The 27,028-nt window shown below is 38.9% G+C and overlaps 2 protein-coding genes across 2 annotated transcripts; one reads left to right on the top strand and one right to left on the bottom strand.

Moving 5' to 3' along the window:
- Positions 1-381: 381 nt before the first annotated feature.
- On the bottom strand, positions 382-5,761 carry LOC111866008 (phenoloxidase-activating factor 2). The gene is made up of 5 exons (XM_023854483.2): positions 4,900-5,761; positions 3,813-4,124; positions 2,735-3,003; positions 2,049-2,212; positions 382-1,187 (listed from the first exon to the last, which is right to left on the bottom strand). The coding sequence occupies exons 1-5, from the start codon at positions 5,418-5,420 to the stop codon at positions 1,014-1,016; spliced, it is 1,440 nt and encodes a 479-aa protein (XP_023710251.1). The 5' UTR covers positions 5,421-5,761; the 3' UTR covers positions 382-1,013.
- A 7,884-nt stretch (positions 5,762-13,645) lies between these two features.
- On the top strand, positions 13,646-20,965 carry LOC111865993. The gene is made up of 3 exons (XM_023854459.2): positions 13,646-13,814; positions 16,469-16,664; positions 17,993-20,965. The coding sequence occupies exons 2-3, from the start codon at positions 16,514-16,516 to the stop codon at positions 18,439-18,441; spliced, it is 600 nt and encodes a 199-aa protein (XP_023710227.1). The 5' UTR covers positions 13,646-13,814; positions 16,469-16,513; the 3' UTR covers positions 18,442-20,965.
- The last annotated feature ends 6,063 nt before the right edge of the window (positions 20,966-27,028 follow it).

Below are 27,028 nucleotides of genomic sequence, written 5' to 3'. Positions count from 1 at the left end.
ATATTTGCACAGTAGACTTAAAATAAGGATAAATGCCAAAGAACTTTAAGGCGAGGGAGGAGACGTAGTGAGTCACATCGCAGAAGAAAAGTAGCAAAGTCCACATTTTGGATGAATTATGACAGCTGAAAAGGAAGAGATAGAAGGAAAATTGGCATTTTTAAAAAAGGAGGCCAAAGATTTTAGAGGTCGGTAGATACAGCATTACCTTTTGACATGCAATGCTATGAGTCTGGTTTACCAACATACTGAAGGAAAGTACTGGCTCTGCCATTAGGGTTGAAGTGCCAGCCTCGGCTGGTAGATATGTCTCTAGAAAGTAAAATGTAGTTGTAATATTGACATACTTATAAATAAAATTATCATAAATACATAATTTACTACATTTGTTTACTCTAATACACTTGTCTCATACATTTGGCAGACAACAAAACAGTGATTTGTAAATATTATTCAGGTCTCACAATTCATGTTCATTCTATGAATACATAATGTTGTAAATAAGAGAACCTCTGGATTTGTATCCTGATTCAAATTTTATGATGTAACAGTCAATACATGGGTATATATTTCCATATGAATTATTGCTATCAATACAATGATGACTATCACAGCAGCTACAGTATTAAAGAAACCTCTGCAGTTGATATGGTGTCCAAATAACCTATAAACAAATCATACTGTTTCATCATTATTTGGTATTACATCTTATTTCTCTTCAGTTACTAATGATTAAACACGCATCTTTGTTTGTAAGAAGAGTATGAGCTTCTGGGTTGCAATGTCACGCAGTTCAGAAAGACCAGCATTCTGGGGAACATGTCACCTCCGTCTTTGAGCACAAAGACAGAAGCAATATGTTCCTGAAACATTAGGCTCCCTCTGAATCCAGTTCATTCAAACGAGCTTTTATGAAGCTATCCTTGATTTTCAGAGGACAGTAAGCCTGAGCTTAATTGAAACCAGAACTCAAGCCACTTGAAACATTTGCATCCCAATCCTCTTCAGAATTTCTACAATCTCAGATTCTTTAGCAAATTATCAATCCAATTTCTAAATCGTGGCACATTCGCGTACACGCCAGGGATATTATTCATGCCACAGTCAATGCCCCAGGACACAATTCCCACCTGCACATATCTGGATGCATTAGGAAGTTGGCACACTAGTGGTCCTCCTCCGTCACCCTGCAGAAGTTAAAAAGCAACCATACTTAATTATGAAGTGATTTATATAGCACATAAATTATTATTAAGGTGGTCAATCATACGAGTGTATGAGGGCCTAGTTATGTAGCTGAGATGGATGGCACTACAACTGCATAAGGAATTTTACACTATGAATGTGCTCGAAAGAGCTAATTGGAAAACCATGAAGACAGATGATAAAGGAAAAGTAAAGGTTTCCTAATTCTTAACTAATTAAACACTATGCAATGAATGCATATACAGATCCATGTATTCCTGACCTCAGCACTAGTTTGAGGTGAGTGGTCAGCTTTGCCCCACATAAAATCCTAAAGATTAAAATATAGGTAGTTATATTTTCGCTTTTGTTTTGTACAGAAATCTGACCTAGTCCCTTGCTCTGGGGGAAGGAAAGGGGTTTAAGATCTTATATGAACAAAGCCGAGAAGACATTTTGACTCAGTAAAGATGAGTTAACAGAAGAAAGAAGAAAACTAGACAATAAAACAGTTGTAATTGTTATGTCAACCAAAGATTGGAGAAGACTGAACGAAGTTCATGCACAAGATCTAAAACATTACAGCCTCTTAGCTCTGGCTGTCTTAGTAACACAAAAAACACTCACTGCCATCTCGGTTGAATCTGATTATACCTACCTAATTCCATGAGGACAAGCCCTTCTTGAGAAGCAGTCAGTCACTCAGATACTCAACATCTTACAGACTCTGAAGGTTCAAAATACCGTGTCCCTGTCCTCATCGCTGATGTCCATAAATTAAATAAGGTATTTGTTTCTTTCAAATCATAAAGATTAAAACAACCTCAGAATACTAAAAACAATTATTTAGTATTAATGACTACCTTGCAAGTATCTTCACCACGTTCACCTCCTGCACATATAAAACTGCCATGTAGGCGGAAAAATGGACCTAGTCGCGTTGATCGAAGTTTCTCCTGGCAATCTGACGAAGGCACAATTGGAACCTCTACTTTCCTCAGAATTGTCTGATAACTACCATCTCTTCCTGCAAATGTTAAGTTCATTTTATCCATTAAAACATAATTGTTTTTAATTATGTCAGTGCGTGTGTTGGGCTCTGTGCAATGTACTGTGCTGTATGACCTCCTTATCACAGATGCCCATTCTTGTCTCTTACTTGACAGACAAGTACATTATGCTAGTTTAAAAATGTTCTTAGTTACCCTTGTTTTATATGTTTTAGTAACATGCCTTAAACACTGTGGCCTTCTTCTCTTAATACTCACTACCAAAGCTATGGTTTTGTATCATTACCTCACGTTCCAAACTCTTTGATAAATTATGAACCCATTCACCTTCCTCAAAAGTTTCCTCTCCCACAATCTTTACATGACTTCATCCTTTCAGTCACTTACCGTGTTTCTCATCCATATATAAAGCTCAGTCCAAGAGTCCTTAAGGATATCTTGTCAGAGCTTGCGTGATGTAATCTGAAATTTGGAAAACTACGTACATTCCTACAGCTGTTGAGTGGTTAGTTAGAAGTCAAAACTGCTGTGGGACTGACCATAAGCATCAACTCCCCATCCAGTGGCAAAGCAGCGGCTTCCATCAAAGACTGCATCCTGGTCTGGCAGACAGATTGGGAGCACATTGGCAGCAACTGTCAGTGGAGAGTCCAGGATGAGAAGAGAAATGTCATTATAGAGTGCGCCACTGTAGTAGTCTGGGTGCATGATGATCTGAGAAACAGATCGCTCTTGGTATGGCAGTGGTTCTGTCTGGGCCTGAGTGTCCCATTCTCCGGCCCGTATCTTCAGCTCCCTCTCCTTGCGACTGCAAGAAAATTCACTACAGTATAAAGTAGTCCAAAATATGACAGCACCCCTAAGAGGATATCCATGTGCCAGAGAATTATTAGATTCCTTGTATACATTGCTTGCAAATTAAGTGAATGTGTATTAAAGGAATTTTATCATGGAACATTTTCTGTGTTTTTACAGGCCAACTGTGGACATGCTGTTTCTCGTTTCCAGAGAAAATGTACAGCCCTGCCCTTTGATTTCTCAGGTATGAGAATTTTGTGATTCAATACAGACAAAATCAGCAGACCCTACAGGAAAATATCGCATGTGAACTGCACAGCAAACCACACAACACTATTTGAAGGATGTGTGTAAACCTCAACCAGTATTTTTTTAATTATTATTATTCTTAGTGGGGTGAGACTGAGTCCACTTGGCACTGCGGCCACTTCTGGCCTATTGTACCACCCCCAGATGATAGGTGAGGGTGATTGGAATGTGATTGTGGAATGAAGACTGGCAGGGGAAACCGAAGTACTAGGAGAAAACCTGCCCCAGTGCCATTTTGTCCACCACTAATCCCCACATGACTGAACCTGGGCCGCCGCGGTGGGAAGCCAGCGACTAACCGCTTGAGCTATGGCGTGGCCACTTAGAGACTATGAAAATTTCTGTCTCCTGGGTGACACCATATAGCCTTTTAGACACTTATCAATGTTTCGGAGTAACCAGTAGCCTTCATCTTCAGAGCAGAAAAGAATTATCTTGAAGATGAAGAAGCGGTTTCCTGTAAAACGTTGGTATCTGTGTTGGTAGAGAAAACTGAGGAGCACAAACTACCTGCCAACACAGTGGGCTGCAGTGAGAGCCACCTGGGGATGAATGAGCGAGGCACCACAGTGGAAAAAGTACTCCATACTTCCATCCTCTGTGTCCTCTTCTCTGAGGAGCGCCAGCATCCACGGGAACTCACCGAACTCGGTGGGGTTGTTATCTGTGAGTATACGTATCACCGTGGGGTCCAGGTCGTCCAGGTTGCCACCCCTGACGCCACATGAGCTTGGAGGCCTGGATGTCGCTACAGTAACTCTGCCTTCTTCACGGAGTTCGCAGCACACTTGCACACCGGGGCATTGTCTTTCATCAGATATTCTGTGAAATCAAATAACTGTCATTCACTTATCCTCGTACTAAGGGCCCCTTGGGGTCATATGTCAATCTGGAGGCCACGTATCCTCACAGGTTCTCTGTGGGCTTCCTTAGTCCCTCCAGACAAGGGTTGAAACTGGTATTTTCAAAAGGCCAGAACTGCTTGCTTCACAACTACATAACATTATACTGAATTAGTAACTAAGTCTTGAGAGATACGACTGAATCAACAATAATTTATCAGTCAGCACAGTGACGGTCACCGTTGCCTAGCAACAGGACCAGAGTTGGAGAAACTGGACAAAATAATTTGATCTGTACAAGACAAGAGACAGAACATTTAAGAATGGCTTATCAATTATCAAATTAAATTCGGTAATAGTGAACTAGGCGGGGGCACTGTGCTACAAGCCGGAAGGTCGCGGGTTTAAATCCTGATGAGGTCATCGGATTTTTCAATTGACCCAATCGTTCCAGCCACACTGTGGCCCTGGGGTCGACTCAGCCTCTAACAGAAATGAATACCAGGAATTAATTAAATAATTTTCCTGGGGAGTAAAGCGCGGCTGGCGCCTAAGGCTGACAACCTTACCGCCATCTTTGAGCCGATTGTCTAGATAGTGTGGGAGCCTCAACGTCTCACAACCCTATGGGCCTTCACGGCCTGTTACAGGGATAGCTTTACTTTACTATTTAACTTAATAGTGAACTAGGTTCTATTGGGAAAAGGTTGTTTGAATTGTAACTGAAAAGAACACTCACTTCTGTGGGGTTTTACCTGACACCGATAAGGCCTCCCTCGCCGTTCGTGATAATTGTTTTGTTAGCTCCACAGAGGTAATATTCAACACAAATGCAACCTGTGCTCCCGTCCACTGGGAGATCAGTTGGCTGTAACATTTCGCCTTCCGCTGATGACTCTGTCATCGGTTGTGGTCCACTGGGTACTTGAGGAGCATTTGCTACGCTTGGTCTGATACCTACGGAAGGTACACTTGGAGTAACATGTACCAGATCTTCTGGCCTATGGTGCCCATCCATATTTTCATACATGTATTCGGAATCAACGTCATCTTCATTAGATGCACTGCTCATGTAACCGTCATATTGCGAGTTTTCCTCAGGAGCTGACTCCATTTTATTTCTTCCATCCTCAAGGCGTTCCACAAACACTTTCCCACCACTAAATAGTGGATCTTCCTGTGACCGCCACAATTTGTTTTCCGTCTGTGAAAATGCCGGAACCACGACCAGTAAGACTATGATGACAATACATGTACGCCAGGGAAACACTGCCATGTTATGCACATGCGTAACACCAAGCCTTAGGCTTCCCAGTATCTGACTGAAGACGTCTTTAACAAGAAAGAGCGGATGAATAAAAGGATAAAATTAACTTCATATTCGGCCTATAGTGTTGCTTGGGAAGTCCAACAGGAAGCGGTGGCGCGGAGCTGCTACAGAGCTCCAAAAGCGGAAGTCTAGACACAAAGAAACTGCAGCCCATCAAGTTGGTAATACTGGAATTGCGATTAATGCTGAAGGCATCTTCTCTTTAATCTGCAGGTATCCGGTACGGTTGTCGGTCCAGAGAACGGCTTTCCTGATCACACGTTTATTTGATATTCGTTATGGAGGAAAATGACGATTGAAATAGGCCACGACGTCTTTAGCCCACAACAGATCCCGGGTCTGGTCAACTGGGGTTTGTGGTGGACAAAGTGGCGCTGGGGCAGGTTCTCTCCGAGTACTTCGGTTTCCCCTGCCAATCTTCATTCCACCAATTGCTCCACAATCACCCTCACCTATCATCTGGGGCTGGTACGTGTACATTAGGCCAGAAGTGGCCGCAGTACAAGGGACTTAGTCCCACCCCACTAGCAATAAAAAAAGGTTGCTTTTTAGAGAATGTCTGGAAATAGCTATGTAGACATTCCACGGGAAATTCACAGCTAATCACACTGAATTCCCATATCTGGGAGGTACTAGATGCGGTTATGATCGTAAGCAGATTTCCAGGCGCAGATAGCCATGTTTCAGGAAGCGGTAGACCACAGACTTTGTTTCTGAGTCGTCAAAGTGTTGCTTGCAGTAGACTGAAGAGACTGACAGACGGGTCTTCACTCATGACTCAATGACTCTTTCATTTAACACGTTCATTTCGTTAATTTAATCACATTAATTGGTGTGCTGCACTGGGCCTTGCTTTTCGTGAATTGTAGGTTCACTCGAAATTCATTACCATTAGTCCTCTAACTAAAAGTGCCTGATCAGTGGAAGGAGTCTATTATTGTACCAGTTCACAAGAAGGGTGATAAAACTGACTACAGGAATTATCGGGGGATATCACTGCTACCAACTTCATACAAAATTTTATCCAATATTCTTCTCTCAAGGTTAACTCCATACATAGATGAAATTATTGGGTATCATCAGCGTGGGTTTCGTCGTAACAGATCAACTACTGATCAGATCTTTTGCATTTGTCAGATATTGGAGAAAAAATGGGAGTACAATGAGACAGTACATCAGCTGTTTGTAGACTTCAGGAAAGCCTATGATTCATTTAGGAGGTTAGTATTGTACAATAGAGTTTGGGGTACCCATGAAACTAGTTAGGCTGATTAAAATGTGTTTAAACGAAACGTATAGTAAAGTCCTTATAGGTAAACATTTGTCCGATAAATTTCCTATCCAGAATGCTCTAGAGCAGGGGTCTCCAAACTTTTCGAACCGCGGGTCACATTACGTAATTCAGCACTTTCAGCGGGCCGGATAAAATGAGAAATTAATAACTCTAGGTATATGAGTTTTATTGAAAGCACAGAATTTCATAACCTAAATACAAAGTACGTGAGAATAAATTATCTTATATTAACGAAAACAGGCAGTAGCAGCAAATGCTCATATTTTCATCACAAATTATAATAAAACAATTAATGTGAATGATGGAACTCTTTTTGCATTCTTAAAATCTGACTAAATTGAGGTGATGATGATCTGTTACAATTACAGTGCACCACTGCAAGAAGTCTTGTGCACAAGACGGCTAGTAACGAACTGCTCGCGCTACCTACATTGCCACGAAGTGACACTGCCGATCGAGGCCGAACAAGTACGAAGAAATACCGCGCAGTATGCGGTCCAGAATTAGTAAAATTGCGAATAATATTAATATTAACATAATATGGAATATCAATATATTTTAAACACAATCTTAATTAATGAATTTGAAATCTGTGAACAAGTATTTTTTTACCAGTACTTATTAGAAAATTAGTTCAACTGGCGCATTTCTGCACAATTCTTTTGCGGGCCGGATAAAATCACATCGCGGGTCGGATGTGGCCCCCGGGCTGTAGTTTGGAGACCCTTGGTCTACAACAAGGAGATACTTTACCGCCACTCCTTTTCAACTTTGCTTTAGAATTAGGAAGGTCCAGGAAAACCAGGCGGGACTGAAATTAAACGGGACACATCAGCTGTTGGTCTATGCCGATGATGTGAATCTACTGGGTGATAATGTAGATACTGTAAAGAGAAACACCTATTTACTTACTTCATTACACATGGAGCTGAGCCCTTCTGGAGGAGCAGCCAAATCTGCAGCTACTCAAGAAGTTCCCAGCATTTTATGGAACCCAAAAGTTCATTACCGTGTTCACAAGAGCTCTCCACTGGTCCCTACCCTGAGCCAGATCAATCCAATCCATATCACTCTATCTCTCTAAGATCCATTTTAATATTGTCCACCCACCTACGCCTTGGTCTTCCCATTGGTCTCTTTCCTTTTGGCTTACCTCTCAGTGCACATTCCTTGTTTTGAAAACAATAAAAGTGGGCTTATGAGATCACGTTGCTTTGTGTGTGTCTGCAGGATATCCTCCCTAACAACTTCTGAACGTTGAAACTTGGAATATGCATCATGCCACCTGAGGTCATCTCAACGGCACACTTCATAAATATCTCAAACCAGTAATACCAACACTGAAGTCTTTCAAATTGTTGAGCTAATAATCTCAATATTACTTGAATGCCTGAACCGGTCGCCACAAACGCCACATGCCCATCGCGCCGCCTGAGACCGTCTCAACGGCGAGCTTTCCAAACCCACGATCAGTAACACCAACACTGCTGCTTATAACTCCATCCTGGAAATAGCGGGACAGTTCACTTTTCCTATCAGTTAGAAGCAGCCCAACTTCCTTCCTCTTGAGAACTCTACCGCGGGACAACCAAAGAACTTCTGAATGGAATTAGAAGATTTTATGATCAGAGCCCATCTCATTGCACAGTGCTTTAACAGTCTTGTATTGAAAGCACTGTTTGTATATAATATAATACAGTGCGTACAATCAAGTGCGCGCCGCGGCTGCAATTTGCCGTGAGTCATACCACCGCAGAACGGATGCAACTCCTCCCCGCGACTGCAGTGCCGTTCCCCGATAGCGTGAGTGTAGTGGTGTCGCTGAGTCTCCGTCCATCAGTTGCTCTACATGCACACATTTATAAGAATACAGTAAAAAGATAACTTACCGTGGTTTATAACAGGTGCTGAAAGTGACCTCCTTCTGCTTGCAAACATGCCGCGCATCTCACAAATAAATTACGCGACACTCTCTGCAGTTCGTCGACGGTAATTGAATGAATTACGCGTGTAATTTCATTTTGAAGACTATCAATGCTGCGGGGATTATTTTTGTAGACTTTTTGCTTCAGGTTGCCCCAAAGATAATAATCAGAAATACTGAGATCTGGGGATCTGGGAGGCCACAGTCCTCTACTGACAATTCTGTCTTCAAACACTTCCTGTATTGCGACCATGGATGCATTAGCCGTATGTGCTGTAGCGTTGTCCTGCTGAAAATACCCGTATTGTCTTTCTTCGGCATTCAACTGATCGAAGAAGGGATTCAGTATGTCATTAATGTACCGATCAGAGTTCACGGTATCGTGGAAAAATATGGGGCCAATGATTCGCCGCGGGCTTACAGCACACCACACACCCACCTTTTCACTATGTAATGGCACTTGCTGTATAGCGTGAGGATTTTCATTGCTCCATATTCTTACGTTTTGTGCATTGACGTGGCCACCAACGTGGAACCACGCTTCATCAGTCATGAATAGAAGCTGAGGATCCACTATTCCATCGTGTACATTTTGCAGCAGCCAGTTGCAAAAACGAATTCTTGCTGCATGATCTGGTTCTTTCAGCTCATGCACAACTGTTACTTTATACGGGCGAAATTTGATTAACTTTGTGGCTGTGCGAGCAGATCCTAGCGAAACACCAGTTTCCTGTGCTAAGCGTCTTAACGATTTTCGAGGACTGATCTGTAATCTTGCCTGAATATCCTTAACCTTTTCTTCAGTCAGCACAGTTCTCTTCGATTGCTTCTTCTTGTCACTCACTGAACCTGTGGCCCGCCACTTTTTCAGAAGCCTGTTTACACACGACTTTGTGGGAACTGGCGAGTCAGGATATTTCTGACGAAACCTACGTGCGAATTTTCTGTAAATGTTTTTCCTTGCAATAGTTTCGACAATAAACACACGCTGTTTAATAGTGAACTTCATTTCCACCGTCTGTCGACAGCTGTAAACATTCCACTCCACTTCCACAGCAAGACAAAGACTGACTGTTTAATGCAACCTCGGGTTCCGATTATGCAACCATCGGCGTAGGAGCACTGCAGTCGCGGGGAGGAGATGCATCCGTTCTGCGGTGGTATGGCTCACGGCAAATTGCAGCCGCGGCGCGCACTTGATTGTACGCACTGTATATTATAATTATATAATCTTAACACACTGAGACAGGACTTCATTAAGCTCGGGTGCCATTTTTTGAACGCCAGGTCTTGCCTATGAATGTAGCAATGCGGTAACAGTAACTTACTGCCCGCCGTATCCTTAATTTTAGTGACTAAACCTAAATTTGTGCCTGTAAGACAGGTAGTGCCGTCAGTACAAACTCAACATAATTTTTGCATTCGAGACCTCTCTAGTCAATGGAACCATCTAAAACTTTTAAAATTTCACTGCTGTTTGTGTGCGTAGGTAATTCAGAAACGCTTTAAATGGCTTCCTTCATGTCACTGTCATCATGTTCAATATATCGTACATTAAAAAACTCCGTGGCTTTAGTCGGCAAGCGAACTATACCGACCGAGCGACCGCCACTTGTCGGCGAAGTTAGTGCCAACTCTAGCGGGTAGAGGGTGTCGCGTGGTCAGCGCAACGAATCCCCACGACCGTTAATTTCGGTTTTCTAGACCGGAGCCCCTATTTCCTTGAAATAGCTCCTCAATTATCCTCATGAGACTAAGTGGACCCCGTTCCAGACCCACTACTTCTTAGAAAATCGAACCCGGCACCTCTGGATCTGTAGCCAGGAACTGTAACCGCTAGACCACAGAGGCGGAGGCAGTCATCGTACGTACGTAAGCAAAATATCGGAATATCTGTCTGTTCGGTCAGTTGCAATGTAACAATTTCGATTTTTATTTTTTTCAGAGATTTGTGTTTCTGTATCTTCTGCCACATCAGATATCCGCCTTACAACTGTATCTTTCGAGACTGGGATGTCTTTCCATTTTGCTTGCCGCAGACTGAACTAACACTTCATTACGCTAACAATCAAAGAAGGCTTAATGAGTTCTTCGCTAATGAAATACGGTTTTTACATTTAGCTATCTGTAATGATATTAAGTAGGATGCCATCAGAAGTGATGCGTCCGTGGTTGTAGCTTGGGAAATAATTTTCTTCTCTGTTTTAAGCCCATCTCCTTTGCGCCTAAAGGATTCAGTGGGTTTGTTGTCTAGATCGAAATGTTTTGTGTTGACGTCAGGTAAGTCGCGATGGCTTCAGAGCTTCATTTCCCAGAACAGCAGCACACGTGACACATTCAGGTCGTGGCAATTGGTCGATGTCAAGACGTTTTTTGAAAACAAATTTAAGTAACTGTCCATGTACACGTACTTACGTGTGAATGCAGACGTTTCATTCTGTGTACTGATAGATGTCCCATCCTTTAGTACATCCTTGACATCGCTCTGTAGGCTTGAGGGGGGTGAATCACTAATTGTTGCGTCACAAACACCTTCGAAACGAGATTTCTTAACACCAAAATTAAACAAAGTACCTTGTCTCTTATTTATGTTAAAATTTAAATCTGTGGGCTTGTTACTTTTAAAAACTCACGACACTCGAGTTTCGAAACAAGCACCACACTGCAATGCGAACTTGCGAAGAAACAGTAGTTAGTATTGCTAGAGCTGAGAACCGAATACAAACTGCCTTGAACTATTTCCTTCAGTTTTTAGAACAGAGGGTGCGCCGCCCATTGTTGTAATCGGCTTGCAGGCAATTTTTATGACCGGTCATAAACAGCTTTCCCAAAAGTTGAACGATTTCGATGACTGAAAATTCCCGATCAATCATGAATACTTCCATTTTTAAAAATACGTGGCTTGGTCATTGTCATTTGCTACAGATTTTATTTACGCGACTTGGGTCTGAGCTTTTCCACACATTCACAAATATTATTCTCCTCAGAATATTTCCACTACAAAATATTTATTCATGAAAAATACACAGAGAATTAAATGACAAATTCCAGGAGAACCTCTCGCGGCCCGGCGATTGAGAAACACTGTACGCCATTGTAACAACGAACAAGAATTACAAATTTTCGCTGGCCATTGCAGAGTTAAACAGCGTTTTGACACATAACGAGATTTAGTGGTTTGGACTTTTGTGCAATACACAAATTTTCATTCAATTATATTATTTTGTAAAATATCATAAACTTGATTCAGACAACTAACCTTTATATTTATCTCGTACTGGCATTATCTTCTGTAGTAGTTCGAAACCTTCAGGTGGAAGTTACGGCAAACTCTGGTATATTTCAGAATTACTTTATAATACGCATGGGCAGTTCCTTTACGAATCTCTAATCTGTAATAGTTAATACTCGTAATATAAAATTATTGTGAACGTCTGGAGGTTGATACTAAACGGCATTCTGTTTGTACATATAATACGTTAGGTCTGTAACGTGAAATTTCTCCCTGATATGGTCATGGTATCTTTAAAAATCAAAGAGGCGTTGGAAAAGACGAAAACTACTGTCATCTTAAGCACTGATATGACAACAGACAATTAACTCTTGATAGTCACTACGGTCACTACGGTCACTACCGGTCACTACAATATTTATAGGATTTATAGTACTATAAAACGATAAAAAATAAAGCGCACATATTGCTGATCGTGTCGAGAGCGATATATCGAGAACCTCATTTTACCATCAGAATAACAGGCGGTGAGTGTCTACCTAATGGGTACACTGAAACTGTACGCTGTCTACATCTAGCGCAGGATACATGAAGTTCTTGCTAAATACGAATTGATAAACACCACTACGTCTTAACCGTCTTAACGAAACAGGTGTATGTGCTAGTTTACATCACAGGCCATGAAGCCACAAATAACGCGTAATTATTTAAGGCCATTCATCGGTTTCCCAACCGGCCGCCTGGTTCGCTTCCCAGTTGGTCTGTGTGCAGATTTTCTGACTATTCAATTAACATCGCCATTCAAAAAACCCTTTGCCTTAGAGCCTTTGTACATAAATATAACGGTCTTCCTGTTGCCGGCTGAAATATTACGTGTACACAGAAATTCGTCTTCTGATGAAGGTAAAGTTGCCCCTGTGCTCAACTAAATAAGCAATAATTTTCATTTCATGCATCCTGTTGTGTTATAATATACAATATACAATAATATACGAGTCGTTTACATTCCCTACAGAACGGACAATACTTTGCAAGATGAGGCACAGACTAAGTAATTAACATTAATATTACTACATCTACATCACGAGCCTCCAAAACAGTTTATTATACACGTATATATACAAAATATAGAATACTCCAATTTGTCCGTGGGAACACAAGATAGCAAAAACCAACGACTGACTCGATGATGTAAAACATCACTCGAAGAATATTATTCTTGTTTTATATTATAATTTTTGTTTTATATAATCTAATTTATTGTATTTTTACGCCAAATATTTTAATATAATTAATATTATTGTATCCAATTTTATTAGTACTGCAGTTCAGTCGTTGTATATATGTTAGCCATGTATTTGCCTGATGGTGGCTATTAATGGCCGAAACATGTAGCAGAGCCAAACTAGGCACCGACCTTAATATTGTTGTGTTGTGACGGTTTTAATAAAGAAATTGTATAAATAAGCAATACGCCACTAAGACGTATGAGGGAGTGCATGTATATATCTACGTGTTCTTGATCTCGGCACTAGTTCGAAGTGTGATCAGCTTCACGCTTCGGCCGCTTTACCCCGCGGAAAAGCCCTCGGTACCCATGGGATAGAGGGATGGGTGGGCCCAACGAACGGTCTTGACAACGTAAACTGCGCTCTTATTCGGTCTTGTTGATTCCCTTACAAACTTCCATGCGTACCGAGTTCTCAAGAGACAGAAACACGTGGTTCTTTGGAGGGGAGGACGATATGTCCAGAGCAGCGAGTGTCACTTGCTGCGCAAGCTGCTCAGTTCGGTCATAACTCGCAGAGTAACGCGTTGCATTTACGTCGCTTATAATCAGTACCAGAGGGAAGGTGTTTCCAGGGCAACAGAGGCATTAACCGGTTACTGGTAAGTAAGCCCAACAACTGTCAGTTACTAAACGGAATAAAATAGGGCAAGTGCATATGCATATTGTTCACTGCAACAACATGAAAATAGTAAGAAAACGTTCAGGGAGATTTGTGTAAGAAACTGTATCACAAGGGGTTTTGTGGAGATTAAACTTTAAAACATATTGTTTACATATTTAAAGAATATTTACAGATTGCAGAAGAGAGTTTATACTTGTCTCGATATGCAGATGTGCACTTAAAATAAAACGTTATAGATCTACCAGCGTCTAGTGAGCTCAGATATGAGTCGGTGAGTCATGTGAGATGCCATTTGATGATTTGCTGACTTTGGTTATATGTATAACAAGGTATACGAAGGATTTATGACACTGGGGATTTTAGCGAACCAAACGGAACTACATCAGATGTGCAGGGTAAGGTATTTTCAAGTGGCGTTGTGACAGCCGGATGAATACGGCCAAACATTATAAGTCACGGGTGCCCAAACTTTGTAATAAAACGACATCCTGTAATTACACATATATTTAATGGCTCCTCCCCCTCCAAACTCTGCCGGTCAAAGGCTATACGGTGACAGAAAAAACGGAAATAGCTTTACAAGCTAGGTATGCCCACAGTAAGCTGTAAAAATCCCTCATCAGTCACAAAATATCAGTCAAATATTTGGCTATCTGCAGCCACAGCTTCCGGAAACACATGACGCGCTGGCTTGCCACAACTACGCTTTAAATAATTCTTGAAAAACTCGGAAACTCGCCCAGTTAGAACAGGTTACGTCCCCTCATTTCAGAAACTATGCTATAAGACCTTGTTCATGCAGGAAAAGGTGCACAATCCACAGTTTAATTATAAGTCTCAAGAGCTTCTATGACTCTGATCTATTTATTTTTCCAATCAGAAACCGGTAAATAGTGCACAGATAATTACAAGTTCCATTAATGATCAGAGGCTGGGAGACAAGAGGCAACATTTCAGTTATAAATTAAATACCTTATTGTCTAGAAGCGCGGAATATGTCATCAGTATTTTGTGATAACTTACTATAGGCGACTTATATTATTCCTGATTAACAATAACAACGGGCAGCTATAGGCTTGTCGATTTTGCTACCAGAATCTCAACGGCCAGACTGAATAAGAGGAGCATTAGACTCCTGCATTCAGTGAAGCACACAGAAATGCAGCATTCGATCTGCTAAAAACTGCTAAAATTATGCCTACGCCATCACATTTTTTTTTTAATTTCTGAAGGTATATATATATATATATATAGGGGCACGCGGTAACGTAGTTGAGGCACTATGCTACAAGCCGGAAGGTCGCGGTTCAATTCCCGATGAGGTAATTGGATTTTTTTTTAATTTGACCTAATCCATCCAATCGCACTATGGCCCTGTGGTCGACCCAGCCTCTAACAGAAATGAGTACCAGGAATATTCTTGGGGGTAAAGGGCGGCCGGCGCGTAGGGCTGACAACCTTACCGCCATCTGTGAGCCGATTGTCTAGAAAATGTGGGACCCTCAACGTCTCACAACCCTATGGGTCTTCACGGTCTGTTACAGGGATACCTTTACTTTTACTTATATATACATATAGAGGGAGGTGGCCAGCAGGGCCCTGGCCTAGGCGGACCCCAGATAATTCGATATGGGTGAGGAGGATGTGAGCCCCACATTTCTGACTGGCCCGGCTTCCATCTCATCTGTCTCAGGCTCTGCACATAGGCTGTCCAAGGCAACGTTTAATGACATGGACTGACTAAGACTGACAAATGACAGGCCCGACCTCTCGTCAGAGAGGGCGCCCCAAATGGACAGGACAGCAACTTTCACAAAGAAGAAAACATCTGGTCATGAGCCCCAGACAGACAGACTGACTGACCGTCAGTTACAACATCGACTTTGACGATACGTCGCCTACTTTCAAGGTCAATACAATTAAAAAATAAAGAGTGATCATTTTGTTGTTCTTACTATTGAACGAGCTGGAGTATCGGCTTACGTCATGGGACACCCTGTGTACTCGTATATACAAAATAACTGTGCAGAAGACCCCTCTGCTAGTTACAAAATTCTCCCTCTTTTATGGAACCTTGAATTTCATTACCGGTACAATGTTCACAAGAGCCCGTCAGTGATCCCTACCCTGACATGAATGAATGTAGTCAACACCCTCCAACCCTATTAGACTCATTTTATTATTGTACGTCGAACTACGCTTTTGTCTTTAAAGTGGACCCTTCCCTTATGAATTTCTGATCAAAACTCTTCATTATTTCTCGTCTCCGTTTGCCTATCGCCATAATACTCGCAAAAGAGAACAACTAAAGAAGCTTATGATTACGCAGTTTCCTCTTTCACACGACTTATTTAAATGAACTACGGACAGAACATCAGCCCATACCGCACATTTCAGTATCCATTTTTCACATTATCTTCACGCACTGTACTGAACCACTGTACCACTGAACTAGTGTCAACACTCGTACCTCGTGGCCGTAAAAGAAAAAAAAATAGACTTGTCTGTACTAATTTAATTTTTATTTTCTGGTTCGTTTTCCAATGTCTTACGAGATTTCGATACAGATTCCATGGCACGTTATAATTTCTGGGGTTTGATTGGGTATTGAGACTGGCTGTTGCTTCGTAGGAGGTTACGTCTGAAACTAAATCTAGTAAGAGTCAGGTGTACGAGATGATTTCATCGATGGAGAACCAGGCTGCGTTTGAAAATCATGTGTTTCCACTCCTCTACCCACTCAACAGAAGCCTAGCCGAGGAAGTCGAGAGATTGTTTTCTAAATGGACCTTTTCTCTCGAGGCACCGTACTGTGGAATAGTGGAAGGTAAGCACATTTGCGATAACAAAATACAGCTTTGAATTTCACTTGAAGCGCTCTATCAGATTTCAAAGCGTTCCGATTGACGGTTCAGTTTCCAAAGTGCCCTCCATTTATGAAACTAGATTGCTGTGAAGCCTATATGTTGCACAGTTAGCAACAGCAGGATAGTAAATGTATAGATGATCAAGTTCAATCGACCCTGGGTCGGTTTTGCTTATGCATAATAATGATTCTGGCAGCTCCTTTACAACTTACTTCCTCTCCAAAAAACTTATTTCATTTGATGCTAACGATGGCATAGTGAGTGTGGATCCAATATAAATTACACGAATTGGACGAATTCCTAGATAACGCGGATACTAAGTTCGGTTCCTTTTTATGTAAATAGTGTGGGTACTTAGACTTCTGTAATCATTAGTACGGAATATACAGGTTTACATATTATAATACATTATGATATGGGATGTTATTTTAACTGTTCATACATGCATTTTTAACTTTAATGAATGTACACGGGATACGCGGTAGCGTAGTTGGTTGAGGCATTATGCTACGAGCCGGAAGGCCGCGGGTTCGATTCCTGATTAAGTTATTGGTTTTTTTCAATTGACCTAAACCTTCCAGCCGCACTATTGCCCTGGGGTCGACTCAGCCTCTTTTTGTGTAGCTAATGGAAGATAAAAATATTCTGAACTGATTGGTTGCAAGCATTCGCTGAACTACCCTCTTCTAAATTTTCTCATGAATAGAATTTTGATTTGTTAATGTCATTCCCAAATATCTGGACTCTGCCAAATTTTCACATTTATTATAGTGCCTGCATTCTGATGATGTGAGATGAAACATATTCTTAGTCTTCTGTGTTTCTCTTTATGATATTCATGTTTTCACCCATTAAATTATCAGTTGCATGTGAAATCAGAGGTTCCCACAGCATTGAATATTATGTTCTCAGTCTTTTAGGGCGTGGAGGACCCACTGCCTCCATCGTCAGAGCCAATGAATACTTTTATGTCTTAAAGCAACAGGTTCCTGCAAAATTTACCAAACTACTTGCATCATATTCCAAAAGACTGATCTTAGTAATCACCTTAGACCAGAAACTGTCAGTTAAATTATAAAAGATTCAAATGATTTAAAATGATACACATGAATGATTGGAAGTCAGAATGAGTACATTTGATTGTAACTGCTATACTGTTCTTCTCACAAGCTTAATGATTCAATACCACTATTAGCAATAGTACTGAACCTTTGCATCCTAATTATTTGAATTGCTGGTCGGTCATCTTTTCACTAGTGCTTGTAATAAATTTTATCATCTTTTCCAGACGATGTGATGAGAGAATTCCGTTTAAATGGACAGGATTCAGAGTATTGCCCTGAATTTATGCCAACTGACAGATCCTCATGTATGTCAACTTTCCTAGAATCCAACAGAATGATTAATTTGGCTGTTGGGTGCACCTCTACAGCCTCCACCGTACGTTCCAAGAAGAGAACAAAGAAGCAGATCCAAGAATGTGTATTTTGTAAGAACAATGGGGAACAAGAATCTTACTACAGGCGCCACATACTGAAAGATTGCGAGGGACGAGTGGTCTGTCCGATCCTACGAGCATACACTTGTCCTATATGCAATGCTAAAGGAGATGATGCTCACACTATCAAATATTGTCCACTGAACAGTAATCCTGAAGCAGTGGCCACAATAACTGCTTTGAAAGCTCATCGTACTTCCATAGGCCAAAGACGAAACAAAAGCATTTCTTTTGCCTAAGCAGCTCAAAGACCCACACATCTCATGCTGAGACATAAAATCATAAATTTCAAAGAATGCTTTTCATGTTCCTATTCAAATTGTTCCTTATTTTTTTGTGTTCTGTTTTACATTTGGATTTCCATCTTTTTATTAACAGAACATAAATTTCAAGTGAAGATGTTTCTATTTAGAAGTATAACAGTTGTGTTATTTAATGCGGATATTTTTAATTTATAATATTTTGACCGAGTGTTTGTTACTCTTTTACAAGATCACTGGTCATATATTATTTATATTGAAACTGACGACAGCTATTTGCATATGAAATGTACAGTCAGTGTAGCACTCTGTTTGCAGTATAAATTTGAGAGAATATGACAATTCGTTTATGTGACCTGCATTATTGGTCATTCACTACTATAGTTCATATTGTAATCAGTGTTTAAATATCAAAAAATTCGTCTCATTTGTAACAAAATTCATTGATGAAACTTTGTGACAGTGTTCTGTTTTAAAGTTTGAATTTCAAAGGAATTTGACTAAGCATTTGTCAACTCTTTCAGATCTGTATCATTGGCTTTCATTACTATAGTTTAACAGTTGCACATGAACATGAAATGGAGTTTGGCATATCATAAAATTCAGGACACAATGTATTATCAGTTCCTGTGAGTTTTGATACTGACTACATTTGGTATTCATGAAATGGCAGTTTTAAGACCATGTGCTTGGAAGAGTAATTAATTACTGAGGTGTACAGATAGAAATTAAATTGCTGTTTTCGCCTACAAATCTACTGAGGAACCTAAGTAGCATATTAATGATTTTTCATAAGTAGTTATTTTATTTAAAATGGTGATATCCAAGAGTACAAAATAAATTTGTATTGTGATTATAATTTTAAGTAACAGTTCCATCCAGTTTGTGATATACCAAGCCAATAAAGTCACTCTACTAATTGTAATTATGGCACAGCATCTGCGCCAGGGATAATGATAAGTTCATTTTGCTATGCTTAATTATATATGTTGACCTAGCAAGGAACACACATATCTTGATGTTCCTTTTTTGTTTTGCTGGTAGAATTTCACAGTTAGTAAGAAACATGTAAGATTTTTAGATGTTATGATACTTTTAGATAACAAAAGTTACTTTGGTCTGGGTATATGATTTTATTTAAAAAAATTGTCTTTCTTATTCCATTTCTTTGCCAGATCTGCTAACCATCACTGACATTTGTAATAAATATACTGAACTTTCATGTCTGGATAGTTTCTGGAAGCCTCCACAGTAAGCTCCACTATTGCCCAGGTGCCTCTCGATGAATATAAGTCGTACTTAAAATATAAATGTAAAGTAGGTATGAGACTGGGAGACTCCCTCTTCACTGTCCTTTTTAACATCACTTTGGAAAAAGTTCTGAGTGATACACATGTGAACCCAAGTGGCACAATTGTAAATAGAACACGGTAGATACTGGCATATGTGGATGATACAGCCATCTGTACCCACAATACAAATGCAGGCAACATCATCTGTTGGGTTGATAATCAAAAGTGAGAAAACCAAGTACATGCAAGGCTGTGGAAGGAGTGGAATGGCAATATGCAATATGCGAGAAAAGCTTTGAAGAGGTCTAAGCTTTCAAATATCTCGGCTCTCTCATAATGGGTAACAATGACTCGGCTGTAGATATAAAGGGGGAAAAATACCTGCTGTAGGAAACAGATCTTTCTATGCCTTTGGAAGCATCCTCAGAGCAAGATATTAACCAGGAAAATCAAAGCAAATATATAAAACTATTCAACCTTGCCATGTGCAGAGAAATCAACAGCAATTCTCATGTCCTAGGAAAGAAAAATTTTATGAAGGATATACAGCCCTGTATATATATATATATATGGTACATGTTATATAAGATCTAATAGGGAACCAGAGAGTCTATATAATAGACCAGACATTTTGATTGAAATCAAATCCAGAAAAATAGAATGGCTGAGACATGTTCTGATTCCATTTCTTTGCCAGATCTGCTAACCATCACTGACATCTGTAATAAATATACTGAACTTTCATGTCTGGATAGTTTCTGGAAGCGTCCACTATTGACCAGGTGCCTCTCGATGAATATAGGTCACACTTAAAATATAAATGTAATGTAATATATACCAGTTCACAGTGAAATAATATGATGTTTTGTTGTTTAATAGAAAGACTGATTGACAATCTGAACATATTCCTCAAAACTATTTATGATATATCTGTACAAAATGAGTGGCACATCCATGCGGAGAGTTACAGGATCAGTACTGTCCATGAAATGTCTTTTCTTTTGTGCCATCAACACGTGGATTTTAAGATCTTTTATTTTAAATGACACTATTCACTCAACTCTGTGACCTCTAAGTGGGTGTGCTACTGTTTAACATAGTACATGTAGAGTAATTCTGTTTATTTTAGTGTTTTTTGATATTTGGCTAATTTAAGATGTATGGAGATTTAAGATGGAGATTCTGTAAATAAAACTGGAACCTGATCTCAGCTTCACTTTTACTCATTAAGTTATGCTCTCTTTACTACTGATAACTGAGTACACCTACACATTTGTATGTCTCATTAAATTAAGAATTACTATGAAGACACACATCGTTTATCATTTTATCATCTCCATTCTGCCTCACTGTATAGATCATTCGCAGATCTGATCTGAGAACCTGTCAACTAAAAAGTAAAATCAAATGCTAAATGAACCAGGATAGTGTCAAAGACTCTTAACCACATGAAGCGCAGAAAACATCTTGCCATTAGGAAAAGGAATGTAATTTGTTCTCTAAAGAAGCAAGTACGAGTTCCAGAAACTGACTTCATATATATAAGTTCTGTGACTGCAAATTGAAACCTCTGAAACTGTGGAAATTCAGACTACCATAGCAAAAATTTGTTGAGCATTAATACATTGCATGAATGTAAGTTATGTAATAGGTCACAAATGAGAAAGAAGTCTTTGGTTTATGTTGTATCTATTCTGTAAGTACTGATAATATTTTTTTGTGGCTAGAGAAGGCTCTAGATCGCATTAAGTGGAGGAACTGTTTTGGAAGAGACTGTGGACCTGTCAACTGACAGATTACTGATGATGATGTGAAAAGTAGTTAGAATTATCATGGAATGTGACCTGGAACATTTCCTTCCTTTTCAAGACATACACAGTTCAGCAAAATAATGTCAGGAGCTCTGATCTGAAATCAAGAGGATAATCCAAGTGGACACTTGAAAAATCTATGCAGGCAATATGACTGCTTGAATTCCTAGCATCAAAATATAGTTTTTGTGGTGTACATGTATGTCTGATACAGTCAGTCACACTTATGGTAGACTCTACTACAAAATAAACATCAATATACAGATGTGCCACTGCAAGTCTATACAGAATGGGGTCTACTTATTTTAAAGTTGTCTGTCAGCAATGTTAAAACTTCTCATGGTCAGCAAAATTGCTTTATTAATGACTAGAATCAGTTACAGATAATGTTTGCCGACATTTCTTTTAATTAGTGATGCAATGCCCATAAGTTGTTTTTGAATAGCAACAATGTTACAGCATAAATAAATATGTAAGAATCACAGTGCTCTTTATCATAGCAAATCTGTAGACTTTATTCTATCAGTTTGCTGTTGATTTCAATTGGCCACTCTCTGGGGGGGGGGCTATGGGGCACTAGAGTTAAATATATCCCAAGAAACAAATTCAAACCCATCAAAACCAAAAGGGAAATGGAAAGAAAATGCTGTTAGAGTGGAAAAATTCTGCATTCTACTGCTGTAAAAACTTTCAAAATACTTCTTTTCTATTAATGTGGATGTCTGACTGAACTCCACTGATACCAATATTTGATTTAATTATCACAAAACTCGAAGAGTTTCATGACATCAATTTTATTTTCAAGTCTCATCTTCTGGAATGCTGCAGAGCTTTCACATAGCAAATGAGTAATTTAGCAGTTTTGTGAATAAGAAGCCATACACACTACTGTCAATAAAATAATTAATTTTATGGGATACTGAGACTAACAACAAATTAGCTTGGTTTTGTAATAAGCTTAGAGAGTCATAAATTATTTGTTCTGTTCATGTGCATCAGAATCGGGTTGCATGCACTGACCAGGCAGAAATAACATTTTCTTTTTGAGACATTCCATAAAAATTATTAGGTACACAAGCATATGTGTACAAATTAAATCTCATATTTCTTTGACCCTAATAAACTGTTCCGTTTTCTCCTGACTTTACTCTGTATGCTAGATAATTATCCCCCCCCCCAAAAGAAAAGAACCTGTGTGGAGGTATGCCTGTCAGTACATGGTCACATTATTCTAAAATATGAAATGGGACACACTCAGTAAAAGTTGTCAGGCAATTCCAATTTTTCACTCACACAGACCAATAATAAATCCTGGATTATATAGAGCCTCCAATGGACTTCTCCAGTATCCCATAAACCTTTTCACACATTTTCCTGAAATTTGATGTAGGACATTTTCACTGAAACCTGTTGTGCAGTACAGATTTTCGGCTATAGCAATTCATAATTCAGCCTCATTTGCATAAGGCTCTAAATGAACTATTCTATACATCCAATAAACTTCCACTGTTTTGGTCAAAATTCTGCATGTGAGATTTTTATCAAAAGCTGGACTTTTCCATGAATCCCAAAACCTGTTACACAGATGCTTATATTCAAGATTTCCTCCAGTAGTTGTCGGGCAGTTCAAATGAATATTCCCATGTAGCTTATACTTGTTCCACAGATTTTATTGAAATTCAATATGGCAGACCTTCACTAGTTTGTACTTCATTATTCCCATTTGTAAGCATGCTCAATATTAAAGGTCAGAATGCTGTTCAGAAAATAGTACACTGCATTACAGAGTAGAAACCCTCTCCAATCTTGTGAAAGCAAAGATTTTAATAACCACAAAAATACTACCACGCAAGTTATATTTTAGTTCACACTGTACACAATCATGAATGTACTGCTGTGTCTGATGTTACAAGTCAAGATAAAATGGTATGCCTGTACTGTGTGAAACAAAGTTATGAATAAGATGGGAACCATGCCTTCTTCAAGCATATATTTTTGTTTCTAAAAGTAGTGACAAATTCTATTGTGACTTCAGCTGAAACTACATCTTTGTATGGTAAAAATAAGATGTGTGTGGGAGCAAATTCCTGAGGTCTTTCTTTCCTTTGAACTATTTTCTATATTTTCAGTCAGTTCAAAGAATAATTACACATTTCAAAACATCTTTCATACAGCCAGTGGACTATATTATCAGAAGAGTTGACATACAAGTAAGAACTGCTTTAAAAATGAAAGCAATGACTTCATAACAAGAACCTGACATGACATGCTGTAAAAGTTAAAACTGACAATTCAAACATTGCAAGGGGCAGGGGGATAACTGCGACTTAAGTGCTACTCTTATGTCACAGTTTGTAAAATGTATCTGCCACAAGGGAATTTTTCCAACATTTTCTGTTTCACAAAGAACTATTAACTAGTTCAATGTAACATTTTCCATTCAATTGGACAAGCAGTGCCGGTATCATGCAACATTACAAATGACGTCAATTCCAAATAAGAGTAAAAAACCTGTACAACTCAAACTCTCCATCCAATGTCAGCATCCACCTGTTAAATTTTCTGTATAAATACCTCCTTTTGCTTAACAAATTCTAAGGGAAGGCTGTAAGCAGTACCTTCAATTTTGCTTTCATAAAATTCAGATCTAATTTTCTCAACAACCATAAGCTCTAATTATTACATATGGAAAACACATAGCTGAAGGTCCTTTCCATCTGCTGATCTTTTTAGTGGTTTACTTGTTAACATGTTTTTAACAATTTTTTTCTGAAAGGTAATGTTTTAAATTATTTGTTGATTTTCTTAGAAAAATTTGCAAATCATTGTACAAAAAGTCAACAGATACAAGGAACCTTCAATTAAATGTGTGCCAAATTTCAATCTTGATCTTAGAGCTGCACAGAAAAATGCATCTCAATTTGATGAAATAACTGCAAAGACAGGACTTAAAACTTTGCCTTAAGAGCTACATGTTGAATATCGCATTTCTGGCAAGAAACACTTTCACTTCTATGGCTATTTGACTGAAACAACAAACAGGCAACAAACTTTTTATCATTTGCTATTTCCCACATTTTATCAGATCTATAACTTTCACAGGCACGCTCAATTTAGCTGCAACAGAACAAGTTATATGATGAAGTAACTTGGCGGAAGAATATTCTTTAGAAGAAAGTTTTTCTTATAAGTTTGCATGATTATACTATGTGTTTGCTAATACTTTAACTGTTTTACTCATAAGAATTTGTATAATGTAATCACAAGCTGTAAAAGAGGAACACTGTTACATTAGCAGCAATTCAAATACAATAATCCTGTTTTAGTTCCAACTATACTGCACATGGCTAAGGACAGGAGTGTGCATACGCATGTGGACACACAGGTGATCTACTTTTCTTTGAAGAAGCTAACGTACTTGTTACTCAGATTCCATAAATCGTGTATCTAATTAGTTCCCACTTTACTTTCTTGGATTCCTGTGATACCTGAGTACAGACTGATTTATACTTGCAAATTAAAACATGACCTTAGTAAAATATTATTTTTATTTTACTGCTTGAATATGTGTAAAATTTGATTTTCAATAGAAACAGAGATTCTTTGAGGCAAACTTTACACAGGCCTAATAAATTTTAAATGTTCATAGAGACTTCGAGTCATAAGCATATTATTACAGGTTTCTCATAAATATGTTGGACTGGATGATAAAACATATTACTGCCATTTGACTACTGAAGAATTCAAAAATGGAAAGCAGCGAAAATTCGTATTTGTTTCGAAACAAAGTAAAAAAATATGCAGATGCATTGGAATTAGTCACATTATCTGGCAGGTTACAATAAATATAAATAAATGCACTATTTAAACAACTGGTTTTCTTGTTATATTGTATTGTCACACTGTAATTGGAGAGCAGGTAGGCCAGGCATCCTTGCTTTTGTCACCTGGCCAGCCTGCACCTACAGCACGAACTTACAATGGGGAATAAACCAAATGACCTGGACAAGAGAAGAGACAACACATACAGCTACTGACACATCCACAGTTGGAAATGAAACCTTGTGAAAAATACTGAAGTCCCAATACAATGTAAGATTTTTGTGTTTTTATATTATAACTTTCATTCCAACACCAAGACAAAGATTGCTGTCACACAAGATGTGCATTTAAAACAATTTGCAAAGAAAATATTACAATCACTCCAACTTTCATTCAGGTTATAAGTTTCATTTAAAATACATCCTGACAGATGTATAAATTATATATATATATTTATTTATATACGGAACAATAATAGTATTTCAGATGGACATGACTCAATTATAGTCTAAAATCTTTACTAGAGAACAATTGGTTCCATTTCTGTATTTTTTGTTTTTTACTTTCTGGAATTCAAGATTTGGAATTAGTGCTGCATATCTGCAGAAAGTATGCAATTTGCATAAAACATGAACATATATTAAAAAAAGTTTGCTTTATCATTGTGATCATTCCACAACATCTGATTTTGGAGGAAGGATGATTTCCTTACTCTATGGGAATTTCTTGTCAATAAATTTAAAAACACTCACATTCTAGTACAACAAACAAGTGGTCCTTCTGTCACTTTTACACTCTACAGCCCACTTTGAAGGTCTGTATGCGGGCTTCTCAGAGCTCCTCTCCGCATTTGCACTTACTCCCACATCTAAATTCCACTAGTTCAAGGCTTCAAATAACTTTCTTTTACTTTATTATTATTTCATGTCATACCACGAAATATATCGTCTTTGCACTTGTAAGTACTTTCAGTATGATATGAGTTCCATTCATGTTCAGAGAAAACTGGGAACTAAGGTACTCCTTGGGTGGCCTACACAACAACCAACAGCATCACAGAGCAGGGATCAGATACAAAAAAGAACTCCTCAGTTACATATTTCAATCACAGCTCAGTGTTATCAGTGTGTGCTGTAAGTCATTCCCAATTTATGACATGCTACAGGACACACATAGGCCTAAAACTGTATTTTAACAAATAAGAAAAGCCAAAATATTTGTAAATTGTATTCAAATTATTTTTGAAGATGACATATAATGAACAGAACATATCTTACATCGGCATTTGAAAAGTAATGTACTCAGTTGAGTCTCGATTACATTGTTATAGCTAGTGAACTCAACTTGAAAAAATTCACTTTACAACTATGCATTTAAAGGAAATTAAAAGATGTTTCTTATGATATAGTTTTAATGCCCAATATTTGTAACATAAGGGTTACTGCTGATGGTGGTCTTTTGTGTTATGACTCTGTGTAAGTCTAGTAGATAGCTGCCAACATTTCAGAGAAACCTGCCACCTCCATCTTCACACTACTTAGTACCTACAAGATCATATGATGTCATAACTCAAAAGTCCACATTAACCTTTTAAAGCCTAATGGTTACTATATGCACTACCTGGTTTAACATACTAGAATT

This window comes from Cryptotermes secundus, unplaced genomic scaffold, assembly GCF_002891405.2.
Source record: "Cryptotermes secundus unplaced genomic scaffold, Csec_1.0 scaffold72, whole genome shotgun sequence".
Classification (NCBI taxonomy): domain Eukaryota; kingdom Metazoa; phylum Arthropoda; class Insecta; order Blattodea; family Kalotermitidae; genus Cryptotermes; species Cryptotermes secundus.
Note: the sequence above shows the minus strand (reverse complement) of the source record. Positions and strands in the feature narration are given on the sequence as shown.

Bases quoted from the DNA above. Each gene is read 5' to 3' on its own strand.
- LOC111866008 (XM_023854483.2), bottom strand. From the start codon at position 5,420: ATGGCAGTGTTTCCCTGGCGTACATGTATTGTCATCATAGTCTTACTG. The intron at 2,213-2,734 runs GTCAGTCCCACA...TAACATTTGCAG, and splicing joins ATGGGGAGTTGATGCTTATG to GAAGAGATGGTAGTTATCAG. The intron at 1,188-2,048 runs GTAGTCATTAAT...TAACTTCTGCAG, and splicing joins GTGGTGAAGATACTTGCAAG to GGTGACGGAGGAGGACCACT.
- LOC111865993 (XM_023854459.2), top strand. From the start codon at position 16,514: ATGATTTCATCGATGGAGAACCAGGCTGCGTTTGAAAATCATGTGTTT. The intron at 16,665-17,992 runs GTAAGCACATTT...CATCTTTTCCAG, and splicing joins GTACTGTGGAATAGTGGAAG to ACGATGTGATGAGAGAATTC.